The following is a 20,397-nucleotide window of genomic DNA, read 5'->3' as shown; positions in this document are numbered from 1 at the left end:
ACTGTCAAAGCAAAAGCATCTGTAGACTTTTATTGTTATAGACAGGAGAATCAAGAGGCAATTATTTCCCCCTTTTTAAAATCTTTTGATCAGATAATTAATAAATCCAAGGGACTCGTGCAATTGTTCTCATATTCTGTTCAAATAATCCAAAAGCAAGGCACATTCATACTGTGCAAAATCCCTTCTAGCTTGTTTTGTGTAGAACTGCCATTAAGGTAATTATCTTGCAGACTGGCTACAATCAAGATGACAAATCTTTAAAACTGCAAAAGAGCACAGAAAACAAAATTGAGGGCTTTTTATCTGCATCATATTAACTGGAGATTTTTGTGCTGCTCTTTCTTTGTATCCCCAGTGGATATTTTTTGGGGGAAAAAATCCCATCTTTTCTTGAAGTTAAGCACACTTTAATTTAAGCCATGTAAAGATCCACTTAGTAGCCATAATTCATAGCTACAAAAAGATACCTATCCAACGTATTTCAGAGCAACAAGTATATTTAATTAATGATAATGCAAATCCTTTCTGAAGGAACTGCAAAAAATTGTGTGGTAATTTTAGGAAACAGGCTAATGTACTCTCAGTTTCTGTTTGAGCAGCATTAGGAGCTGTATTACTTTTTTTTTTTTTTATTTCAGCTGAATGGAAGCAATAAAATATTGCTGTTAAACCTTTTCAATAAATCAACTTCCCATGCTTCCCTGCTGACTTACTACTTCATGGCAGGATAAACAGCTTCAGAGAAGATACAAACAACTAACTCACTAGAATTCACATCTAGTTGCATTAAGTAGCACAGCCAAAAAGCTGTGAAGAGTTGCATCAGCTGTCTGACATAAGTACTGAAAAAGCACAGCATATGGATATTTGCACAATGAAGCAGAAGTAAATTTCCATTTTGAAAGCATCATCAGGAAACAGCTTGCTGGCTAGAGGAAAGTGAAATGTGATTTTACATTTTCTTATTGCAGCAACCAGATGCATTTAGCTGCAATAATGGCAGCTATAAGTAGTTACAGGACATATTTTATTGTTTTATTTGACAAAGCACCCTGAATGATATTTAAAATGAGAACAGCACAGAGTTCTCTGCATTAAGGAGAAGATTGAGGATGTAAAGAGAATTAGGAATGAATAACTTCATAAGGACTATTATCTGGGCTTCTGGACAGGAGTTGGACTTTACAGCTTCAAGCTACCTGCATCAGGAGCTTGCTTTAGTCCAAATCCAGACTTTCTTTAGAAATGTTGAAAAGCACCTTTGAAACTTTAATCCAGGATTTCAATCTATAACTGCTTTAGCCTTGCTTGAAGCAACTGACCTTTGAATACAGCAACAAGACTTTCCAAGACAGGTCTTTCCTGAGCATCCCAATAGTCAGGCCTTCCTTTAGACTGCGCCAAGCAAATTTACCAGCCCATTCCAGCCACACAAGATACTGCAAGAAAATCCCAACTCCCATTTTCCTTCTTTCCCCTCTTTATTTCATCTCTTACAGCATAAACAGGTCAGATTGTATCAGCTGTGAGGGCACTCCTATTTTGGGTGCAGTGTTACCACTTTCAGCTGTAATGGGAACGTGTGTTGCTGCTCATCTCCCTCCTGAGCCTGGCACAAGCAGCTCACTGTGGGTCAGCTGGCTGGGGCTGGACGAGTGGCCCCCTCAGCTGCTCAGTGCATCCAGCTGTGCTCCAGCTGCTTGAATTATTCTGTGATCACAGCTCACACAATTCCTGAGAGGGTGACAATAAATCTACTCCATCCTGTAACAAAAGGAAGGAAAACAGGTGAAATTTGATAGCGATGAAAAAGAAAGCCTCATGGCCCAAGCAGATGCCAAATGACATGTAACAACAAAATAATGCACTTTTGCAGTAACTATAAAAAGCAAACACACCCATTTCACAACATTAATTTCCCTTTTATATTATGTGTGGTCAATGTCCAGGGCCTTGCCTTTGTCTTTTTATTTCCTCTAGCACTTTATTGCAGAGAACATCATATAAAGTGACATTTATTTTTTCTATCTCCCTTTAGACTTATATTCCTCAGATCAGCAAGGAGAAAAAGAAGTTGAATCACTGGAGGAAACCCCTCCAGTTAAGTTCATTCCTCCCATGCCCTTTCTATTATAGTGGCTGTTGATATGAAACTTAAATGTCTGTAGATGGTTGCATTTCATAGTAACTAGTGTAGATGACTGCATTTCTAGTAACTAGACGATTGCATTTCATAGTAATGAGTGATAAATGAAACATACACTTTGCACACTGTAACACACCTGGCCTTTGGGCTGGCCCAAGGAAAAAGCTGGAATTGTGCAACCATTCCAAAGGGCTGTGAAATTGTAGGAACATCCAATAGTGTACAAGGTGAGGGAAGTTCTTAGGACATCTACAGGTTGTGCTTGTGGAGGAAAGTTCTAAAGCCTTTCCTTCAACAGGAAAGGAAACTGGAGAAGTACTATTTGACTGAATGGAATCTCAACAGTGGGGCTGGTATTTTAAGGTGCCCTGAAGCTTTGACCCACATTCATTGTTGTAAGAGGACTGAATGCCCCACACTTCAGAGCCCGAAATGACACATGGTATGATGGAGAAACCACCACTTAAAAAGTAAAACCAAACTTTGTAGGAAAAGAGGAGGAGTTCTGACTTTTTGCTCCCCTTCACTTCCTGATGTCCTCTTGGCATGACGGACTGAAGTGGCAATCCCCTTCCAGGACTTCTGCAAAGTGTATCCCAAGTTCTCACAGCTCTAAAAGCCCCTGTATTCACTGAGAACTGCAAGACATATAGTTAAGAACTCAGTACACACTCTGATTTAGTAAAGAACACAATTAAAAGTATTAAAATAGTGTACTGGACATAAATGACAGCTGCGACAGGAAAATGAGAACAACTTTCATGTTTTTATTGCTGCCTTAGAAGCAATTGATAAACAGTACACTTCATATATAAATGAGCATGTGTCAATATATGAAAACAAAAATAAATTACAGTGACATAGTATTTAACTTTACAAGGTTGTACAAAATTTCCAAATATGAATAGATTTCAACTTAAAAATTTGAAATAAGTTAAAACTTCAACTATTCTGAAGACTTAAAAATATACATACAGTTTCACTCAATCACATCATTTACAGTATGATTTTTTAAGCTGTTTATTCTTATACACCCATATATTTTTGACTGTATTAGTGGAATATATCCTGCTATATGCAGCTTTGCTGCAGTGGGATAAAGGGGTTCCCTGAGGGCACAGAACAGGCTTTGAGTGTTTATATTTTAAATAATTTGATTACATATATTAGCTAGAAATATAAACCCAAAGTGTTATTTATCTGTCCTATAATGAGACTGATTTATCTGCTCTTTCTAGAATTTCCATTGATGGTAATGAGAATTTTGAAGAGAGCTTAACAGCAGGATTGAACTAAACTAAGTCTATTTGGCCAAGATGAATTATGTCAAATTATTTAATGAAGTATTTGAAGAATATCTGTTTAGTATTAGATGTCATTATAGACTACATAGCTAGTCCTGGCTATGCACTGGCATATTTGCTTCCATAACTAATAGGAAAATATATTTGATATGGTACTTTGAAGTAATGGGATGCATTATGGATTGGCATTTTTAACACCTCAATTGTATGCACATGATTACTTTATTAAATATTATGAAGATTAAAAGCATTTACCAAAACTTCTTGGCTGTTGAATATGTGATAATTGGGAATTCCAAGGGTCTAATTCAATCTGTAAAATAAGGTAAGGTGGAGGAAATTCATACTGTGGCTGGATCACTCCTGATAACTTAAACTAAGGCTGGTGCAAACAGACTCTGTGCACCAGCAAAAAGGCAAAGGCTTGTCAATTCAGAAACCATTCGTAAGAAGACAGATAAAGAAAGAAATTTGAACCAACTGGCACATGTGAGAAAATTGCTCAATTGTCAAATATACAGGAAGACACTTGTGCAGACGTGGGTCTTAAACTGCCTGCAATTAATTTGGTAAGAAATAAAAAAGAAATCCAAGATGCCTATTTCTGAGACTGAATTTTCTCTTCTCTGAATATGTTAAAATATCTATCAGAATGCTGCACCAGTAATCCACAGTCTTTCCTCTAAACAATTAAATGTTCTGTGTACATCATTTAAATGAGAAAGGAAGGAGTCATAAACAGGCCAGAGCTGTGCAATTCCTCATTTCCATTTTTCTCTAATGTTATTGGTAATAAAGACCACTGCAGTCTACAATTCAGCTGGAAATTGTTTTAGAAGCCACTGTTTTTGTTGTGTGAATATGCTGTCATGGGGCAGCAGGAAGGGAGCTGAAAGGAGGTATACATACATACACACACACACACACACACATATATATATATATACTTATATATATATGCGTGTGTATATATATGTGTATATATACACATATATATATATATGTGGGTATGAAAATGGCTGGGAGTGGTTTGCTCTGTTTGCTCTATGTTTTCCCTGGCCCATGCCCAGAGAGTGCAAGGTGAGGGCACAAAAGTGGAGATATGTTATGCTGGTGGGAGGCCACACAGTCCAGCCCCACACACTATGGGGCAGGGGCCTGGCTGCCTCCTGCTTTTCTGGGGAAAAATGTTTATTTCTGAAGCACAGAGGGAGCCTTTCCCTCTGGAAAAGCCAGCTGGAGCTGGGCTTGGATCAGCCCCCAGAAAAGGCTGTTTTTCACCGTCGCTAGGAGAGCACAGCAATTTCACTGAGCAACAGACTGGGTCATTAAGTGAATTAATAGCAGTCAAAAATATTGTAGCATATGACTAGAGACAAAATTTCCTTCTACAAATCCACACCTAAGGGGAGTCCTTCCACGCTGAATGGAAAGACAGCTTCCTCAAAGGAAAGCATCTACATGATGAAGACTTCAAAACACTTTCTAGATTGTTTAGCCTTCTTGCAACTTGTAATCTCAAATTACTTCAATCAAAACAATTACATTTTTCTTAATTGAGTGTTCTGTGTTCTGCCCCCGTTTTGGTTCCTGAGAGGAAAAAATAACATGGAAATATATCTCAAAAGTTCAAGCAACATCTAGCAGTTATATAAACCTTACCTCACCGACTGCTTGGCACACAGTGTATTACTGTACAATCAGATATGTCTTTTATATCCCATAATTTGTTTTTATCTTAACTAGCAAGCCGCTCTATGAGCAGCAACTAAAGAAATGAGTTTATCTACTTATATTAATGCAATTGTTATCAGGGGCATACAGGGTAAAAATAATTTGAAGATTAGAGTAATGTATTTGCAAGGAAATTTCCACATGGGAAGGTGCCACCTGATTAGTTTTCTGTGGAGAGTTAAAAAAAAAAAAAAGGAAAAAAAAAAAGGTGTTAAAGCATCTTGGCAGGAGAAAATCTCTTAAGAGCACAAAGTTCCACCGTGATAGTTCAGTGGGAGCCAAGTTTTGACAGCACATTTTGGGCTGATACCCATGCGGTGAAAGGAGAAACGTGAGCTCTCGTGGGACACTTGACCTGGACCAATGTATTGATTTTTCTACCAACACACAGCCATCCACCTCCTGCCCTCAGGACTGCAATGGTGGCAGTCATGACAGAGGGGAGAATAAAGCATTTGAGTCTCTCTCAGTACATCTCTTACTCTCATTTTTATCAGCTGCAAAAGTGAAGCTTCCTCTAAAACACCAAAGCCAAGGAAAATGATTGCTCGTCATCATTATCTGCCTCTACTCCTCCAATTACTGTGCTAGTGTTTTGCAAACTGCTGTCAATATGAGCTAGGGCCAATTATTCTTTCTGAGTGTTTACCAAGACATAGAATTTAATTAGATGGCAGAAAAAATGCTGCACAGCAAGGTAGGTGTTAGCAAAAAAAGATCAACTTGGCCAATCATTTAAAAAATGCTAATTTTCTGTCTAGTACCTGAATGGGTAGCTATATCTAGATCAGTAGACACCAGATTTTGAGTGAATGCTCCAGCACTGTCTTTTTACACAGCAGAAGTTGAGGGGCTCTCTCCTACTGTTTCCTGTCATTTTATGAGTTTACAGTACATTCAGCTCCACTGGTTTTGATGAAGAAAATCAGTTTTATAAGGCATAAAATTCAAATTTTTTTCAGGAGATCTATTTCTGAGATGCTTAATTACTGCATGAAATTTCTTCATGTATTTCAAAATCAGAAAGCAACAGGCAAAAGTCAATTCATTTTAAATTTTCAAGCCTTAAAATATGTATTCAGATATTGTCTCTGGGACTTGTTTTGCTCCATAACCAGCAGAACAGAAAACTTTCAAGTAATAGGAACATATCAGGAAACACATAAAATATGTTCATCAGATTCCTGCAATGTTATCTCTATTTCTATCACAAAAATACCCGCTATCTCCAAACAGAAGCAGGAAGCTTATGGCTCTTTCTTGTAACAGCTTGACTGGTGTGGCCCACACCCTTCCTGCTGTGGGGTGGCAGGGGCAGGAGCTCAGTTCCAGCTTCCCATGAGTGAGGCAAAAGTCCCATGACTGCAGGTCAGCTTTGAGGCAGGAGGAGTTGGGTTGAGAGGCAACTGGGTGATGGGACACCTCTAGGAACCCAGGGATGATTAATTTTAAAAAAAGTGACATCTTCACTGACATCTTCTAACATCTACAGCGTACAACAGAAAAATTACACATTATATTTATAATTTTCTTACTTCTTTTGAAAAGCAACAAATTGCAATTCAGGCTTTTTACAGCTTTAACTAAGAGCTCTTGTGTACAATTACTGTACAAACTTAGTGCATGGACTTCAGTGATCCATCCCAATGCAGCTTGCTTTTGAGAGCAGCTGCCCATCCTTAGTCTTTATATTACTCTAATAATGGATTCTGTGTCAGTCAATATGCATTGCAAAGACTAAAAACCAAAATCAAACAAAACCACAAGTGGCACCTGTGCACATTAGATTAAGTCTCTTGGCATTTTTCATGCGGATCCTTCCTGTCTCACAGCAGGAGAAATATGCAACTACGTAATGTAGCTGCAGTGTTTTGAAAACAAGTGAAAGGACCTGAAAGGACCTGAAAGGACCTTCGATCATATTTGGTGAAGGGCAGGGGCAGAGCAGGAGATAAATGCTGCTCTATCCTTCACACAGAGGATTTTGTTCAGCTTACACTATGGCCAAGAAATCACATTCATTTTGAATAAAGGAACAAAACATTTACTCAGATATACTTCTACAGGCTCAAACGTGGAAAGTTTTGGTCCTAATATCACTTGTAAAATAAACATCATTAATGGAGATATGAGGCAAGAAAATGGAATGTATTTCTGAAAATTTCATGCCAATGGAGGATAAAAGCTGCCTAACTCCAGCTACATCTGATTTCATAGAGCTTTGCAGATGCAAAGAAATGACATATTTATATATTGATGGCAGAGGGTATTCAATAGGTATACTCAATAAATCTCTGTGATAGGTGTGGTCAATAGGAGGGGAGTGATCTGTGTGAAGGATAAAAGTAATGAGTGGAGAAAAGTGCTGAGCATCAGGAAATACAGCACAGGCCTATTTCTTGTGATGGATCTGCATAAGCAGAGTGCAGCACTGAGTAGGGTTCAAAGTAAATTGGCTCATTTCTTTTGCCCCATGGTGTTAATTAGTCTGTGCCACAATGGTAATTATAATTCTTAATGTGGACACATTAAGCACAAATTAAGGAAGGCCATTTGGCCATTTCCTCATCCGTTTGGTTTCTCTAGAGGACGTAGTATTTCAGGAGTAACTATGGTTTCTTTGTTACCCAAAGATTTCAATACAGAAGAAAAATAGGCTCAAGAAGACTGGATGTTTTGAAACTACATAAGGAATCAGATTCTTGTCCAGAGACTTTTATTCCATGATAGTGTAAAAATTTTCAGGTCTTTTGAGTATTTTCAGTAAATTAACTATGCCTGTATGAATGAATTGAAAAGTAAATTTAAATTCTCTTGGCACAATACTACCCTGTGCTTCTCTGATTGTTAGGCATGGTTGAGTGACGATTACCAGATCATTTCAAAAGTTCTTTCATTCCAGTAAATGCACTAAATAACTTTGGTCCAGGATCGAGAAAGAATCTCCCATTAAATTCCCAGAAAATGCATATGCACCCTGACAAACCAGCCCTGCTTACATATTAAGGCCTTATTATTTAGTCCTAGAGTGCCATAAGGAGGATCTCTTCATGGAGGCCTGAGTGGGGTGCCAGGGTGCTCTGCCAGCAGTGTAGCTGATGGTGACGTGTGCTCTTGGCTCGCAGAGTCATTCATACACTGAACTTTTTTGGGCACTGTGTACATGTGTTTATTCACCCTTGTGCAAGGAGGATGTGCACATCTATAAAGCCTTTAAATGTCTTGGGGTTTTTTCCACACTTTCTGCCAAGTTACATAAATTTTATAGCTTCACTAGCTTGGAAAAAAAAGTTACCTCTCCTCCATTTAATTGAATGGTTTTATCATCATTTTCATAAGACACTCCCTTAAGCCAGCATCACACAGTTAAGGATTTATTGTTTGAAAACTCAGAAGGGGGTGAATGACCTAGATATAGTGGGTATTTCTTACTCTTACCAGGCAAATGAGGTTTTTTAAAGCCTGCAAAATTCCATCCATGAGACTGGCAAATGAAAAGCATTATATTATGCAAAAGAAATGGCAGAGCAATAGGATGGGATGACAGAGGATGGTAATTTTTTTCCCCTCTAATTTCTAATGGAAGGAGTGCTGTTATTACCTCAAAGAATCTGCAGTGATGACTTGCTGTGTTTGTGACATTTGCCTCCAACTGTTTTCATAGTGGCTGGATTTCTCTTTCAAGTTTGAGAAACTGGCAGTGATGTTCACATGGACATAGAAGTTTCTCTTACATGAACCTATACAGAATCTAGTCTGAGAGGCCTTTTTTTCTTATTTGAAAAAAGGCAGCTTGAGTTTGGGTAATGTAATGGAGTTAAACATAGCGTAGCCTTGATGCATTTCTAAATTTTGGGTAATGTCTAAAAAGCCAGCTCAATACACTGAAAACACCATATCCAGAAATAAGGACAATGCAATTGTAAAAAATATGCACTCAGGAAAGGAAGATGTGAAAACTTTTCTTGCAGATAAGCAGAGGAGACTTAAGCACAGTTTCACTGTCCAGTTACAACTGATGAGCCATCAAAGGCAATGTTTACCATGGCTGACAATTTAGCCTAAGTGTGCACATACATCTGTAAACATTGCTCTAGATGTGGTACACCTCTCTGTATGTGCATGCACGGTAGGGTCACACACATGCTTCTGAGACATACACAGTGCATGGAGATGTATAGGTACAATATGCACACCACACCATGCATGTAGGAATAGGCCATGAAATAAGTAGCACTTCTCTTAATGTTTTCCCATGTTACCTGTGCTCCCTCCATTAAACAACCCCTGGCAGGGATTGGCTCTCTTGAGCTGTCTTGATATCTAAAATTAAGCAAAGCATCCTCAAGCACATCTAGGAATGGATCTGAAATAACTACAGTGATATTTCGAGAGAAAAAAAAATACAATCTATGTTATACTTTGAATGTGCAGTGTGAGTGGTGAAGAGCAGTCAAAGTCCCAAATTCCAGTACAGCACAGGTGACGAGTTTGCCAGTTAAGATTGTGAAGCACTGTCAGTGACCTCAAATACTGTGATGCTCAGTCTCAACCAAGTTGCAGTGCCATGGTATATGAAATGAAATAAACATAGTGTAGAATTCACACTCAATTTGTTTTCAACAAATGGCACAACTGCATTATCTCTGCCTTACTTTAAAAGCTGAAGTACAAAAATTCCCAAATATCAGACATTACAAATTAGCATTTTGCCCACTGTCTTTCTGGCAGCTCAAAAATGTAGAAGTAGAAAAGTGCAGATGCTATAAATGATCTATGCCTGCTACAAGGCTCCAAGGAAGAACATCCTAATTAAATGAAGTTTTTAATTCCATGAAAACTTGAATGTCATGCATGCTTTAGCTAAGCTTCTAAACAGAGTGTTTGGGTATCATGGGAGTGCAGTGCATGAGTCAGACGAGGCAGCCACCATTATGAACACCTCAGCTCCACCAGACAACTCTGCATACCCTTGGGGCTAAAAAGAAGTGACCTACAAATATGTATCACTTTGACATGCTCCCAGAAGCCAGGGCAATGGTATTTCAATGGGCAAATACATAAAAGATATAAAGAATATATAAAATAGAAAATCGCAGAGGGTGGAACTACCACAATGAATATATATGCTTTTTAAAAATTCCCAAAGGCATGATGATTAAAATACATGATGATTCATGAACTGTGTGAAGTTCAAGCTAGTGGTGGTTTGGGAGAACATTGCTAGGGACAAGTCATCCCCTGGTCAGCCTCGGTGAACAGACCATTTATGGCACAGACCAAAAATTTCTGCCAATAAGGAGCTGGCAAATGTGAAGCCTTCTCCAGTTGTTTTTGATATGTTTTATACATCTTTAGGAAAAAAGTATCAGATCTCAACACTTGACAACTCCTGAAATTAGTAACGTGTCTTTTGATAATGTAAGATCAGATAATTTTGCATAGAGGGACTGTGAAAGGAAAGGATAAAACACCTGATAACAAGACAGGCTTGTAGAGCATATTTTAGCACAAGAATCTAGAAGCCACCAGGAGGAAAATGAGGGTTTACAATCTTGAATATAAATTTGAATAGTGATGCATAGCCAGTGGGTAAGGGGTGAGTGAAAAGCAGTTTATAGATAGTATGACACTGCTTGACCATCCCTACTGTATATAGGGTCGCATGATGATAACTATTTTTAAAACTTTTGATGCTGCTGATTAGAGAAAAAAAGTTTAAAACTTCCTCTTGCTTCAATATTTGCATTCTGTAGAGGCAAACCAAGTGTATTTCAGGATTTCTACTCACTTTTTAGATCTATAAGGTTGATAATGAACCAAGTTTTTTTAGAATATTCTTGCAGAATAAGTAAAGAAATATAATAATCAAGACAGCCAAGTAAGGAAATGAAGCTGCACATAATTGAGAAAGTCACCAACTCTCTCAGAATATCTGTGTGCATATTCCTACTGCCAGAACCCTGTAGCCTACTTATTGTTTAGGTTACACAGATCCACCAGGTTAGATCCTGGAAACTACTCAGGACTTTCCTATACTTGTTTAGCTTCAAACACTGCCAGACTGATCTGTAGTTCACTTTTGTTCAAAGTGTGTTATGCAGGAGTAGGAAAAATGCTTCATGCACCACGGCCCCAGCCGTCAGATCTTCAGACCAGACATCTCTCACTGCCTATGCCGGTACAGAAGTAATAAACTTCTATCACAATTTCACTCTGAAAAAGCCAAACATATAATGTATTTTGCTGCCTGTTCATAGACAGACAGTGATTGAGTCTGTTCTACAAAGCTTTCTCCAGACTACCCATTGGCTCCTGTCTGGCTATCTCTTCTGACTTTTTGGTCCTTTTCATGTGGAGTCTAATCCTGTATTATTGCAATTAATGGAGACTGGTCTCTGAAAAGCCAGCTTTCAGAGCTGTAAGGAGGGTTAATGGGACTGAGCTGTTTGTCTGCCACAGAATGACGCTTTCTACTGTGTTTCTGACTTAAATTTCCTCAAAACAGATGAAATATTACACATTGTACTTCCTAAAAGTAATTCTGTGTCATTGGTCTTGCATTGTTCTTCTTCTGCAACCTATTATGTGCGCCTGTGTTCATAAATAATATATCCACTAGTGCATACAGCTAAAATTTTTGTGTGTGCATGGGTTTAAAGCAAATACAGCAACATATAAAATACAAATTAAATTGATGCTCACTGTACTTGTAACACAGCTAAATTCTTAATATTTTATAGTGCATATTCCATTAAATAAATAATAACTAAATTGATCTATGCTACAATATGTGTATACATACACATTTTATGATACCTGTAAATAACATTTTAAAGCCTGTTCACACATCAAAAGACAGGTTGTTTATTTCTCTGTTAGAACAATCCAAGGATTTAACTCTTCCTATTATGTAAACAGTGGTGACAGACGCTTTCAAGGAAGCTTAACTTCAATAAAAATAATAGTTTCCCATTTTAAAATCAATACTAATATACCATAAATCCCCCGATGAACTCTGGCTTCCTTGCATGCTCTCACATTTTGTGTATTAGGGGCACAGCACTACTCTAGATATCAGAATATAATAATATGGCAATATATATAGATATAGATATATATTTAAATGTTAAAACATTTTTAGGTCAACTTGAGTAATGAATAATTTTCATTTATATGCTTCTTTCTATAAATAAAGGTAATTAATTTTCTTTGCAACATGGGTGCCTTTGTATGTGGGTGGCAAACCAGCAAAACAATTTCAGTAACTTCAGTTCAAAATGCAATTGTGACATAGATGAAGCTTTAACTTTTTTCTTTTTTGTACTAAAATTGTACTTGCAGTAGAGTTCAATATAATTTATGAGATTACTTTAGGGTAGACATTTTAAGCAACTCATACAAAAGAGAATTTTTTTTTAATAACAAGAAAGCTAGGAATAGTCTATTCATTTCTCAAGCAGACCTTTATGAATCACTTTAAAAGGACACTACAGCTGAAGACTGAAGAGCAATATTTATCAACATTAAATAAAACATTTGGTGAAATATGTATAAATATTTCTTTATATGAACATAACACAAAATTAAATAGTTTAGATACACAGACACCATTTAATATATTTCCACTGTTGTCAAAATCATCTGTAAACACCATCTCACACTGAATACAAAAGCAGCTTTAACATCAGTTCTGTATTCACAACACTGATGCCCCTTTGTAAAATAAGATACTTGTTTTATTTTCAGCAAAATAAGAGTCTAAGCAACAACAAAAAAAAAAGTTTTGGTCAGCTCAAAGGAGAATACAAAATTATCTTTCAACATGTAACTAAACCAAATATCAGATTTAGAGCAACAGTTTAAAGTACAATCCTTTCCCCAGGGGACCTCTGACATTTATAAATCATGTTTGGTGCAGACCACCTCACAAATACCAGGAAATACTGGTCATGTCTAAACTATAAATATTAAAGCCCTTTTAAAATTGTCTTTATCAAAAATTGCCAGGTTACAAATTGGCAATATCACATTTTTCACACCACTGAAGAACCTGGCATCAAACGGATTTAGGTGCACTTCTCCTGATGATTTTTAAAACAGGTTGTGAACAACAAACACTTTTTAGTGACCATCCTTCACATGCAAAAATAAAGCATTTCTTTGAAACAAATCATTTGCATCTGAAGATCACCCGGGCAGACAGTGCAAGCAGCAGGGCTCCACCAACGTTTATCAGAAAGTTACAACGTGAACTTTCATGGGAAGCCGTAGAGGTGCTGCACACACACAGGATGTGAGCTGGCTCTGAGCAGGGCGGTGCATCCCCACAGTGCAGCTCAGGACAAGGCGTTGCAGGAGCTGTGTGTGCTTTGGCAGCAGCACGGCCTCCCCAGCAGGACATGGCGCTGCTGCTGATGGCTGCACCTACCTGGCTCCTGAGCAGCTCCCTTTGGGCACTGGTGCTGTGCAGCCCAGATCTGGGCTCTCATTATTATCCTGTGCCCTGCCAAGACAGCTTCCTGCTCTTCCCTGAATGCAGCCTTCAATTCCTTTCCCCTTTGTATCGTTTAATGATCACTTTGAGGAGAGACTCTGAGCTCAAGATTAAGATTTTACTGGGAAAGTACCCAATTATAAAACTCTGTAAACTCACAGGCTATGTTTTGGTTTTCTCAGTTTGAAACGTGGACACTATGTTTTGGTTCCAGAGACAAACTTGAATTTCAGGTGGCAAATAATGAGTTACATGCTTATAACATGATTTTCGAACTTTTTAAAAGTTTCAATTACATGTAATCACGATGGGGGGCCCTGTAAAAGCTAGAACAAATAGGTCACCTCTTTCCTGGTATGTGCGCATTTCAGAGGTGTGAATGTATGCTATGCATACATACACACTCACACACATATAACATCAGCTGCACACAGAGATACTCAGAAATCAGGAATAAGGGGTACAATTAACAATATATCAGAAGAGAAGTAGACAGGAAGCTCTACCAGGACAACAAGAGGCAATTTTTCAACCTATACAGTGTCTCAATTTCATAATCCCGTTTCACTAGCTTCTTACATCTGTATGTAACTCGAATTGAAAGTTGTTGGATTCCTTGGAAAAAGAAAAGTTGGGCTAGCTAGATGTGTTTACCTGAGATCCCAGAGTTGATTATAATCAAAGAGCTGGGCACATCAGTAATGGGTTTATAATTGCTATACAGCTTCTCACAAATTCATAGGAAAACTTTATTAAATCTTTCACTCCTTAGTAAAAATGTTGAAGTTTCTTAGTTTTTGAATGTGGATTGACTTTTATATTAAACTGGATTTATTGAAAGGATAAATAAGCCTGGCAGCTGCTTTCATGTCTAAATCACAGAATCAGCACCGTGGACACACCTTCCCTCATCAACTCATCCTGTCTCATCCCTTACTACTTTGCCCATCCTGCCCTGTCCCATGCCATCCTGTTCTGTCCTATCCCACCCCATCCTGTCCCATCCCATCACATCCCTGCTTCGTTATTTTTCTATTTGTTTAAAAAATACTATTCTATGAAGCCTCCCTAGGGATCCGCTTATGAAAAATGGCAGACTGCCTTTGCTGATACTGCTGTTTGCGTCGTTTTCGTTTGTCACACTGGCACAGCAGCAGCATCTTAAAAGTGTTTCTGAATGTTTTGTTACACAGTGCATAGCACATGGGGTTCACCGTGCTATTGATGTAGCAAAGCCAATACCCCAGGTTCCAGAAAGCTTTGGGGATACAGCTGCAAAAGGTATTCACCAGAACCATGATGTTATATGGGGTCCAGGTAATGATGAAGGCAAACAAAATGGCACTGAGTGTCTGTGCTGCTTTCTTTTCTTTGATAAGTGACATTCGTTTCCGTTTTGTGATCTGACTTCTGGTCTTCAAGGCAAACTTTTTTGCCAGGGTTGCTTCCTTAAATGACAAGGGCAGGGCTGTCGATGTCTTGGTGACTGATGAGATGCCATCAGAAGCTGTGGTTGTCTCTTCTGATTCTGGTTCAACTGGAAGCTTAGTAAAGCTCTTTTGGAAATTTCCACCATCCTGAACACCTTTGGGAGGGTGCAATTTTTTAGGTTTCTTTTCCTTCGATTCTGTGTCGGATTTCTGCAGTTCATCTCCTGACTCATGCAAATCTTCTGAGGAGGGTAGTTTTGTGGAGTTGAGGATAGCACTGTGACCAGGGAGCTTCAGCACGATTGAATAGATGGCCCTGGTCTCTGCAGCAATGTCTTCTTCATCAGAGGAGGCTGAATTTTCAAGGGAGGCAGCAGCATCATTGTTGTTCCAGCTGTCACTGCTGCTATGCTCCTGGTCCCCCTGATCTGTGCTGGGTTCCCAGCTCTTCATTGTGAGCCAGAAGTGGCAGCGTCTGTATTTCTTTCGGGCGGAGCGTTTCATGTTCTGCCGCTGCAGCTCGTAGCTGCTGCAGCTCCGGGAGCTGCCTGTCTGGTGCACGAAGCGCGCCGCCTCCGCTTCGCTGCCTGAGGCCTGGAGCCCTGCTAACTCTTTGGTGCGCTTCTCCGTCTCCTTGTAGATCCTCCAATACAAAATACTCATAATGGTGACTGGCAAATAAAAGGCAGCTATGGCAGTGCCAAAAGTGATGATAGGTTCACTTAGAAACTGGATGAAACATTCGTCAGGAGGCACAGTCCTCTCCCCAACAAAATACTGCCAAAACAAGATGGCAGGGGCCCAAAGAACAAAAGAGACGATCCATGCTAAACCAATCATTATCCCAGCCCTTTTGGTTGTTCGTTTGGCTCTGTATGTCAGTGGCCTAGTGATGGAAAAATACCTGTCAAAACTTATCACGAGGAGGTTCATGACAGAGGCATTACTGGCGACATAGTCAATGGAGAGCCAAAGGTCACAGGCCAAGCTTCCCAAAGCCCAGTGGTCCATGATGATGTATGTGGTATAAAGATTCATGGAAAGAACACCGATGATCAAATCTGCACAAGCAAGGCTCAACAAGAAGTAGTTGTTGACTGTTTTCAGTTGTTTGTTAACCTTAAATGCAACAATCACTAAGATGTTTCCTATGATGGTCACCAGGGCAAGGATCCCAGTGAGGAAAGCAATCAAAACTACTTGCCAGATAGTGTGTCCACCCAGAGGGTCTTTGCTTGTGGCATTGAGGGTCATGTTTGTTGATTCCACAGTGGAGAAAGGAAAACTCTCTGTGGTCTGAGGGAAATCATAGCTGCCAATGAGTGATGCTGCTTCATCAAGGAGTCCTGGTCCATGCGAATCTCTCTTCCAGAAGGAGCTCACATTCGGTAAAAGGAGCGAGGATGAACTGTTATTATGCATGATCATTGTGGCTCTCTGACATAGTCTGTAGCAGAGAAAAACCAAACAAAAATCAAGTGAACAGGTGAAGATGTTAAATAATCGTCCTCATACTTGTACATAAAATCACTTTAGCACTTTGAAAGACGTCTTTAAAAAGCCAAGCTGCCTGTGACATATTTCAAGTCAAAACTGTATGTGATGTCCAGACTGTGATTAATCTGAACTCTTTACAGTGATCACATTGTGTTTCCTTATAAACATTCAATTACAGAGGAACCAAAATCCCAGGAGAATTTGAATGCACAGTAGTATTAAAATGCCCCCAAACTCTAACTCTGAATTAAAAGACACCCTGTAGGATCTGTCCTGGACTCAAAATCTCAAAAATCCTGGAGCCTTTAAAAATTAGGTTCCAATCATATGAAGCCACAGATCTTGCACGTTCCAAAACAACACTGGTTCCCAGTGCTATCCTGGCTCTAACAAAATAGAGCCACAGCCTCTCTGCTGCCTCCAGCTATAGCTGATAGCAAACAAAAATATTGTTCTGTCTTTCCTTAAACTATGGTGATAACAGCCAGCACAATTTCACTGTGTCAAGTTACTCTAATCTGTGAGGCTGCAAAACTCTTCCCATTTTCATCTACCTTTCAGCTATCTGATAAAAGTAGTAAAAGTTCTCATTAGCTTTTTTTGCACATGCCACTATTCATTTTTTCATGCATATTTTTATATTTGGACCAAGGATTTTGCACATCTAATGACTTCAAAATTTCTTTGGGGGCAACACACGGTAAAAGTTCCTTTGAAATTATGGTCTCTAGAGTCAGAAAAAAAACCTTTGACAGATGTATGTCAAAGCAATCACTAAACACTTAAGTAAAATAGCAGAAAAAATCATGAAAGGAATTTATAATTAGGCTTTAATCATTTCCCCCCAGTAGTAACATAAAATGAAAACATGTTCACACTAGGAACTTGCAATTCTCTCATTTCTTAGCTTCTCTAGTCAGCTGACTGGATCCCTAGTAGTTAATGAATTATATCATCAAGAAGAAAAAAATTCAGATGAAAAAGTCCAACATTGACTGTAAACATTGAGGAAAATATGCTGTCAATGTTTGTTTTCTAAATGTGAATTCTTCCAGAGTGAATATATAATGGCATGAGATAATGAGTATCACAACATACTGATTTTACATAAAAATATTTAACCAAAAGAGAAGGGTTTGGTTATATTTTTCTAATTAATTTCTAAATTCAGCTTTCCCTTGAAATGTACTTGGTTTTGTTATGAAGCCACAAGACACTGTGGGTTTTTAAGTGGGGCAGTTTCTTTAACATATGTCGTAAATAGATCAGCAATTCCTTTCCTTTGCTCATGTAAGATAACTAACACAAACCTTTCCCCTATTTTGATATCTAGTGTAAATGAGGTTTTATTAGGTTACAATGAAGATGTCATATTATTATCTAATTCAGTCTACTTTTAATGCATTCATCACTGTATAACTCAGAATAAGAACACAATAATAATGAATAAATACTGCTCTGGTAAATCAAACAGTTAAATTTCAAGACTTTTGCCTGATAGAATTATTGAAAACTCAGAGCAGCTCAACTTCTAAAAAGAAAAATAGTAAGACAGGACTGCTGGAAACCATCCTTCTTGCAATGTTTTATTTAGGAAGCAGGCATTTTTTCCAGAGCTGTCAGACAGGATGACGTCAAAACCAGAATAGTATGAGAGAGATCTCAAATAATGATATTTGCTAAATATATGCCAGAAATTATTAATGTTATAGGGTGCAGACCTTTCTTCACTCACACTGGGGATGGAGAGCAGAGGATGAAAGCCAGAAAGCATCCGCTCTGCAGCCATAAATTTCTGAAACCTCTGTAGGGCAACAGCCAATCTAGTCAAGTATTGGTTGAAAACTCTGACAGGTTCATTTGGAGGACAATAACATAATTATGCTGCTTTTTCATAAAAAAAAAAGACAAGTTGGTATCTTCTAACACACAAGAAAAGATCAGGAAGAATATATCAAAAAAGGAGATCAAACTTTCATTAAAATGGGTAGGAAAAAAATCACTTAGAAGTGATGGTAAAAGATAAGAGTATTACTAGGAAATAAAAATAGTTAACAGCTAGGTAGTAGTTCCCATTTTCATTGTATAACACAACCATGAACTAATCTGAGTGCTAGACTTGAAATCCAAAACAAATATCATAAGAGATAAGAGATACAAATAATCTTGCAAAATTAATATGCAAATGCCACACTATCTATCAGTAACTCCATAAACCAATTGTGAATTCTATTTAATTGTAGACTTTGAAATGGAGTTCCAATGGAAATGTAACGATAAATCCTTTCAGAAATGCCATGATTCAAAAGACTCATGATGAGGAGTCCTGGGTTCATCATAGTTCAGCTGCAGTCTTTCAGACACTGAAGAAGTGTTGGAACCAATACTTTCTTTCTTTCTCAGGTGAGTTCCTTCACGTCTGGCCTTCAAAGTAGCTTCTCTAAGTCATTGTTTCAATGAAAATCTGAACAGTCCTTAGCAGTCGAGTAACTGAGGAAAAGGAGAAACTGAGAACAACCCACCATCTGTCTCCTGCTGTCCAGTGCAATCCTGCATCTGTAATTTGGTTTTTAAACTCTGCAGGGATTAGAGGGAACCCTAAACTTACATTGGCTGCACTATATGACAAAATGGGAGTGCCAGTGGGATGATTAGTAGAGTCTTTTGTTATTCTGCCTCTTCCAGAAGCTCCTGTAATTGAACCATTTGATTCAATAAAAAAATGTATTAACCATAAGTCCATCTGCACAGAAAAAAGAAAATATCACTACCCCCACCACTACAACATACCAGATGAGCACAACTGGATTTTCTTGCCTTTAGGAAACCAAGGCAAGCTACATTATCCATCATTTTCCAAAGCTGCCATGCTGCTTCTGCTTTCTGTTTAAGTGCTGCAGGGGTGGAGTGTCCTGGGTCTGACAAGATGACAGCGGGATTCGCAGTGCAGCCGCCAGCACCTGCCCAGCAAGCCAAGCTCTGGCAGAATGACGTGTGACCAAGTGGGAAAGCAGCCACACATACCTCAGTAAAACAAACAGTGCAGTACGGCCTGAGTGAGGCAAACATATCAAACTGTGAAATGATTACAGGTTTACATACCATGATAAGAATTTACAAATCATTGGTATGATACACTACATTACAATTTCAAGGCAGGGAGTAGCAAAGGAAACTTCTTTTAGCCGAAGAATATACAATTACTTACCTAAGATCATAGTAATGGCATTCCCTGTGAGTTTGAGTCTTTTTGTTCATGTTTTTGCTTTTTAATAGGCTCTTATGAAAGGTACAGGCCAGAGATCATCAGACACAGTGTACACTTCTCAGGATTATTCAGGAAAAGTGTAGGCCCAGTACAGGCAATGGCTACATAGACTTTCATACACATCCAGCCAGCACACCCCTGCTCTCTGCCATGCCAGAGGGAGTGGGATTTTTGATATCCCACTAAGACCGACTGGAAGGGTAGGAGAAAGCATCTACAAAAATGGTCAATGATTTCAATAAATGGGTATAATTTAGATTTAAAAGCCTGAAATTTTGACTAGTGTAATTTATTGCACATTGCTGTAAATAGAAAGCAAAATAGAATAAGCAGTATCACTGTCACACATTTTCAGTGCATTTAATTTCTGTCTGCTTATTTCAGATTTAAATGCTGTTGTGAATACATCACATTTTACCAAAATTTTTCTTTTCCTTAAACCTTCCTATTCAAGAAGTCTATTTTTCTTGCTGTCTTTAAAGTGCTCTATGAAGCATTTTCTGAGAAGTGAGATGGCA

General features: G+C 38.4%; 1 protein-coding gene across 5 annotated transcripts in view; it reads right to left on the bottom strand.

The window, feature by feature from the left end:
• Positions 1-575: 575 nt before the first annotated feature.
• The window catches only part of CHRM3 (cholinergic receptor muscarinic 3), a 275,255-nt gene continuing 255,433 nt past the window's right edge, over positions 576-20,397 (bottom strand). For 4 of the 5 annotated variants that reach the window (XM_074537537.1, XM_074537536.1, XM_074537539.1 and 1 more), the window contains one exon: positions 576-16,561. In XM_074537537.1, coding sequence (XP_074393638.1) covers positions 14,740-16,561 — 1,822 coding nt within the window. In that variant the 3' untranslated portion in view covers positions 576-14,739. The remainder of the gene's footprint in view (positions 16,562-20,397) is intronic. The other variant, XR_012579582.1, reaches the window with a different exon arrangement.

The sequence above is a fragment of the Zonotrichia albicollis genome, chromosome 3 (assembly GCF_047830755.1).
Source record: "Zonotrichia albicollis isolate bZonAlb1 chromosome 3, bZonAlb1.hap1, whole genome shotgun sequence".
NCBI classification, from domain to species: domain Eukaryota; kingdom Metazoa; phylum Chordata; class Aves; order Passeriformes; family Passerellidae; genus Zonotrichia; species Zonotrichia albicollis.
Note: the sequence above shows the minus strand (reverse complement) of the source record. Positions and strands in the feature narration are given on the sequence as shown.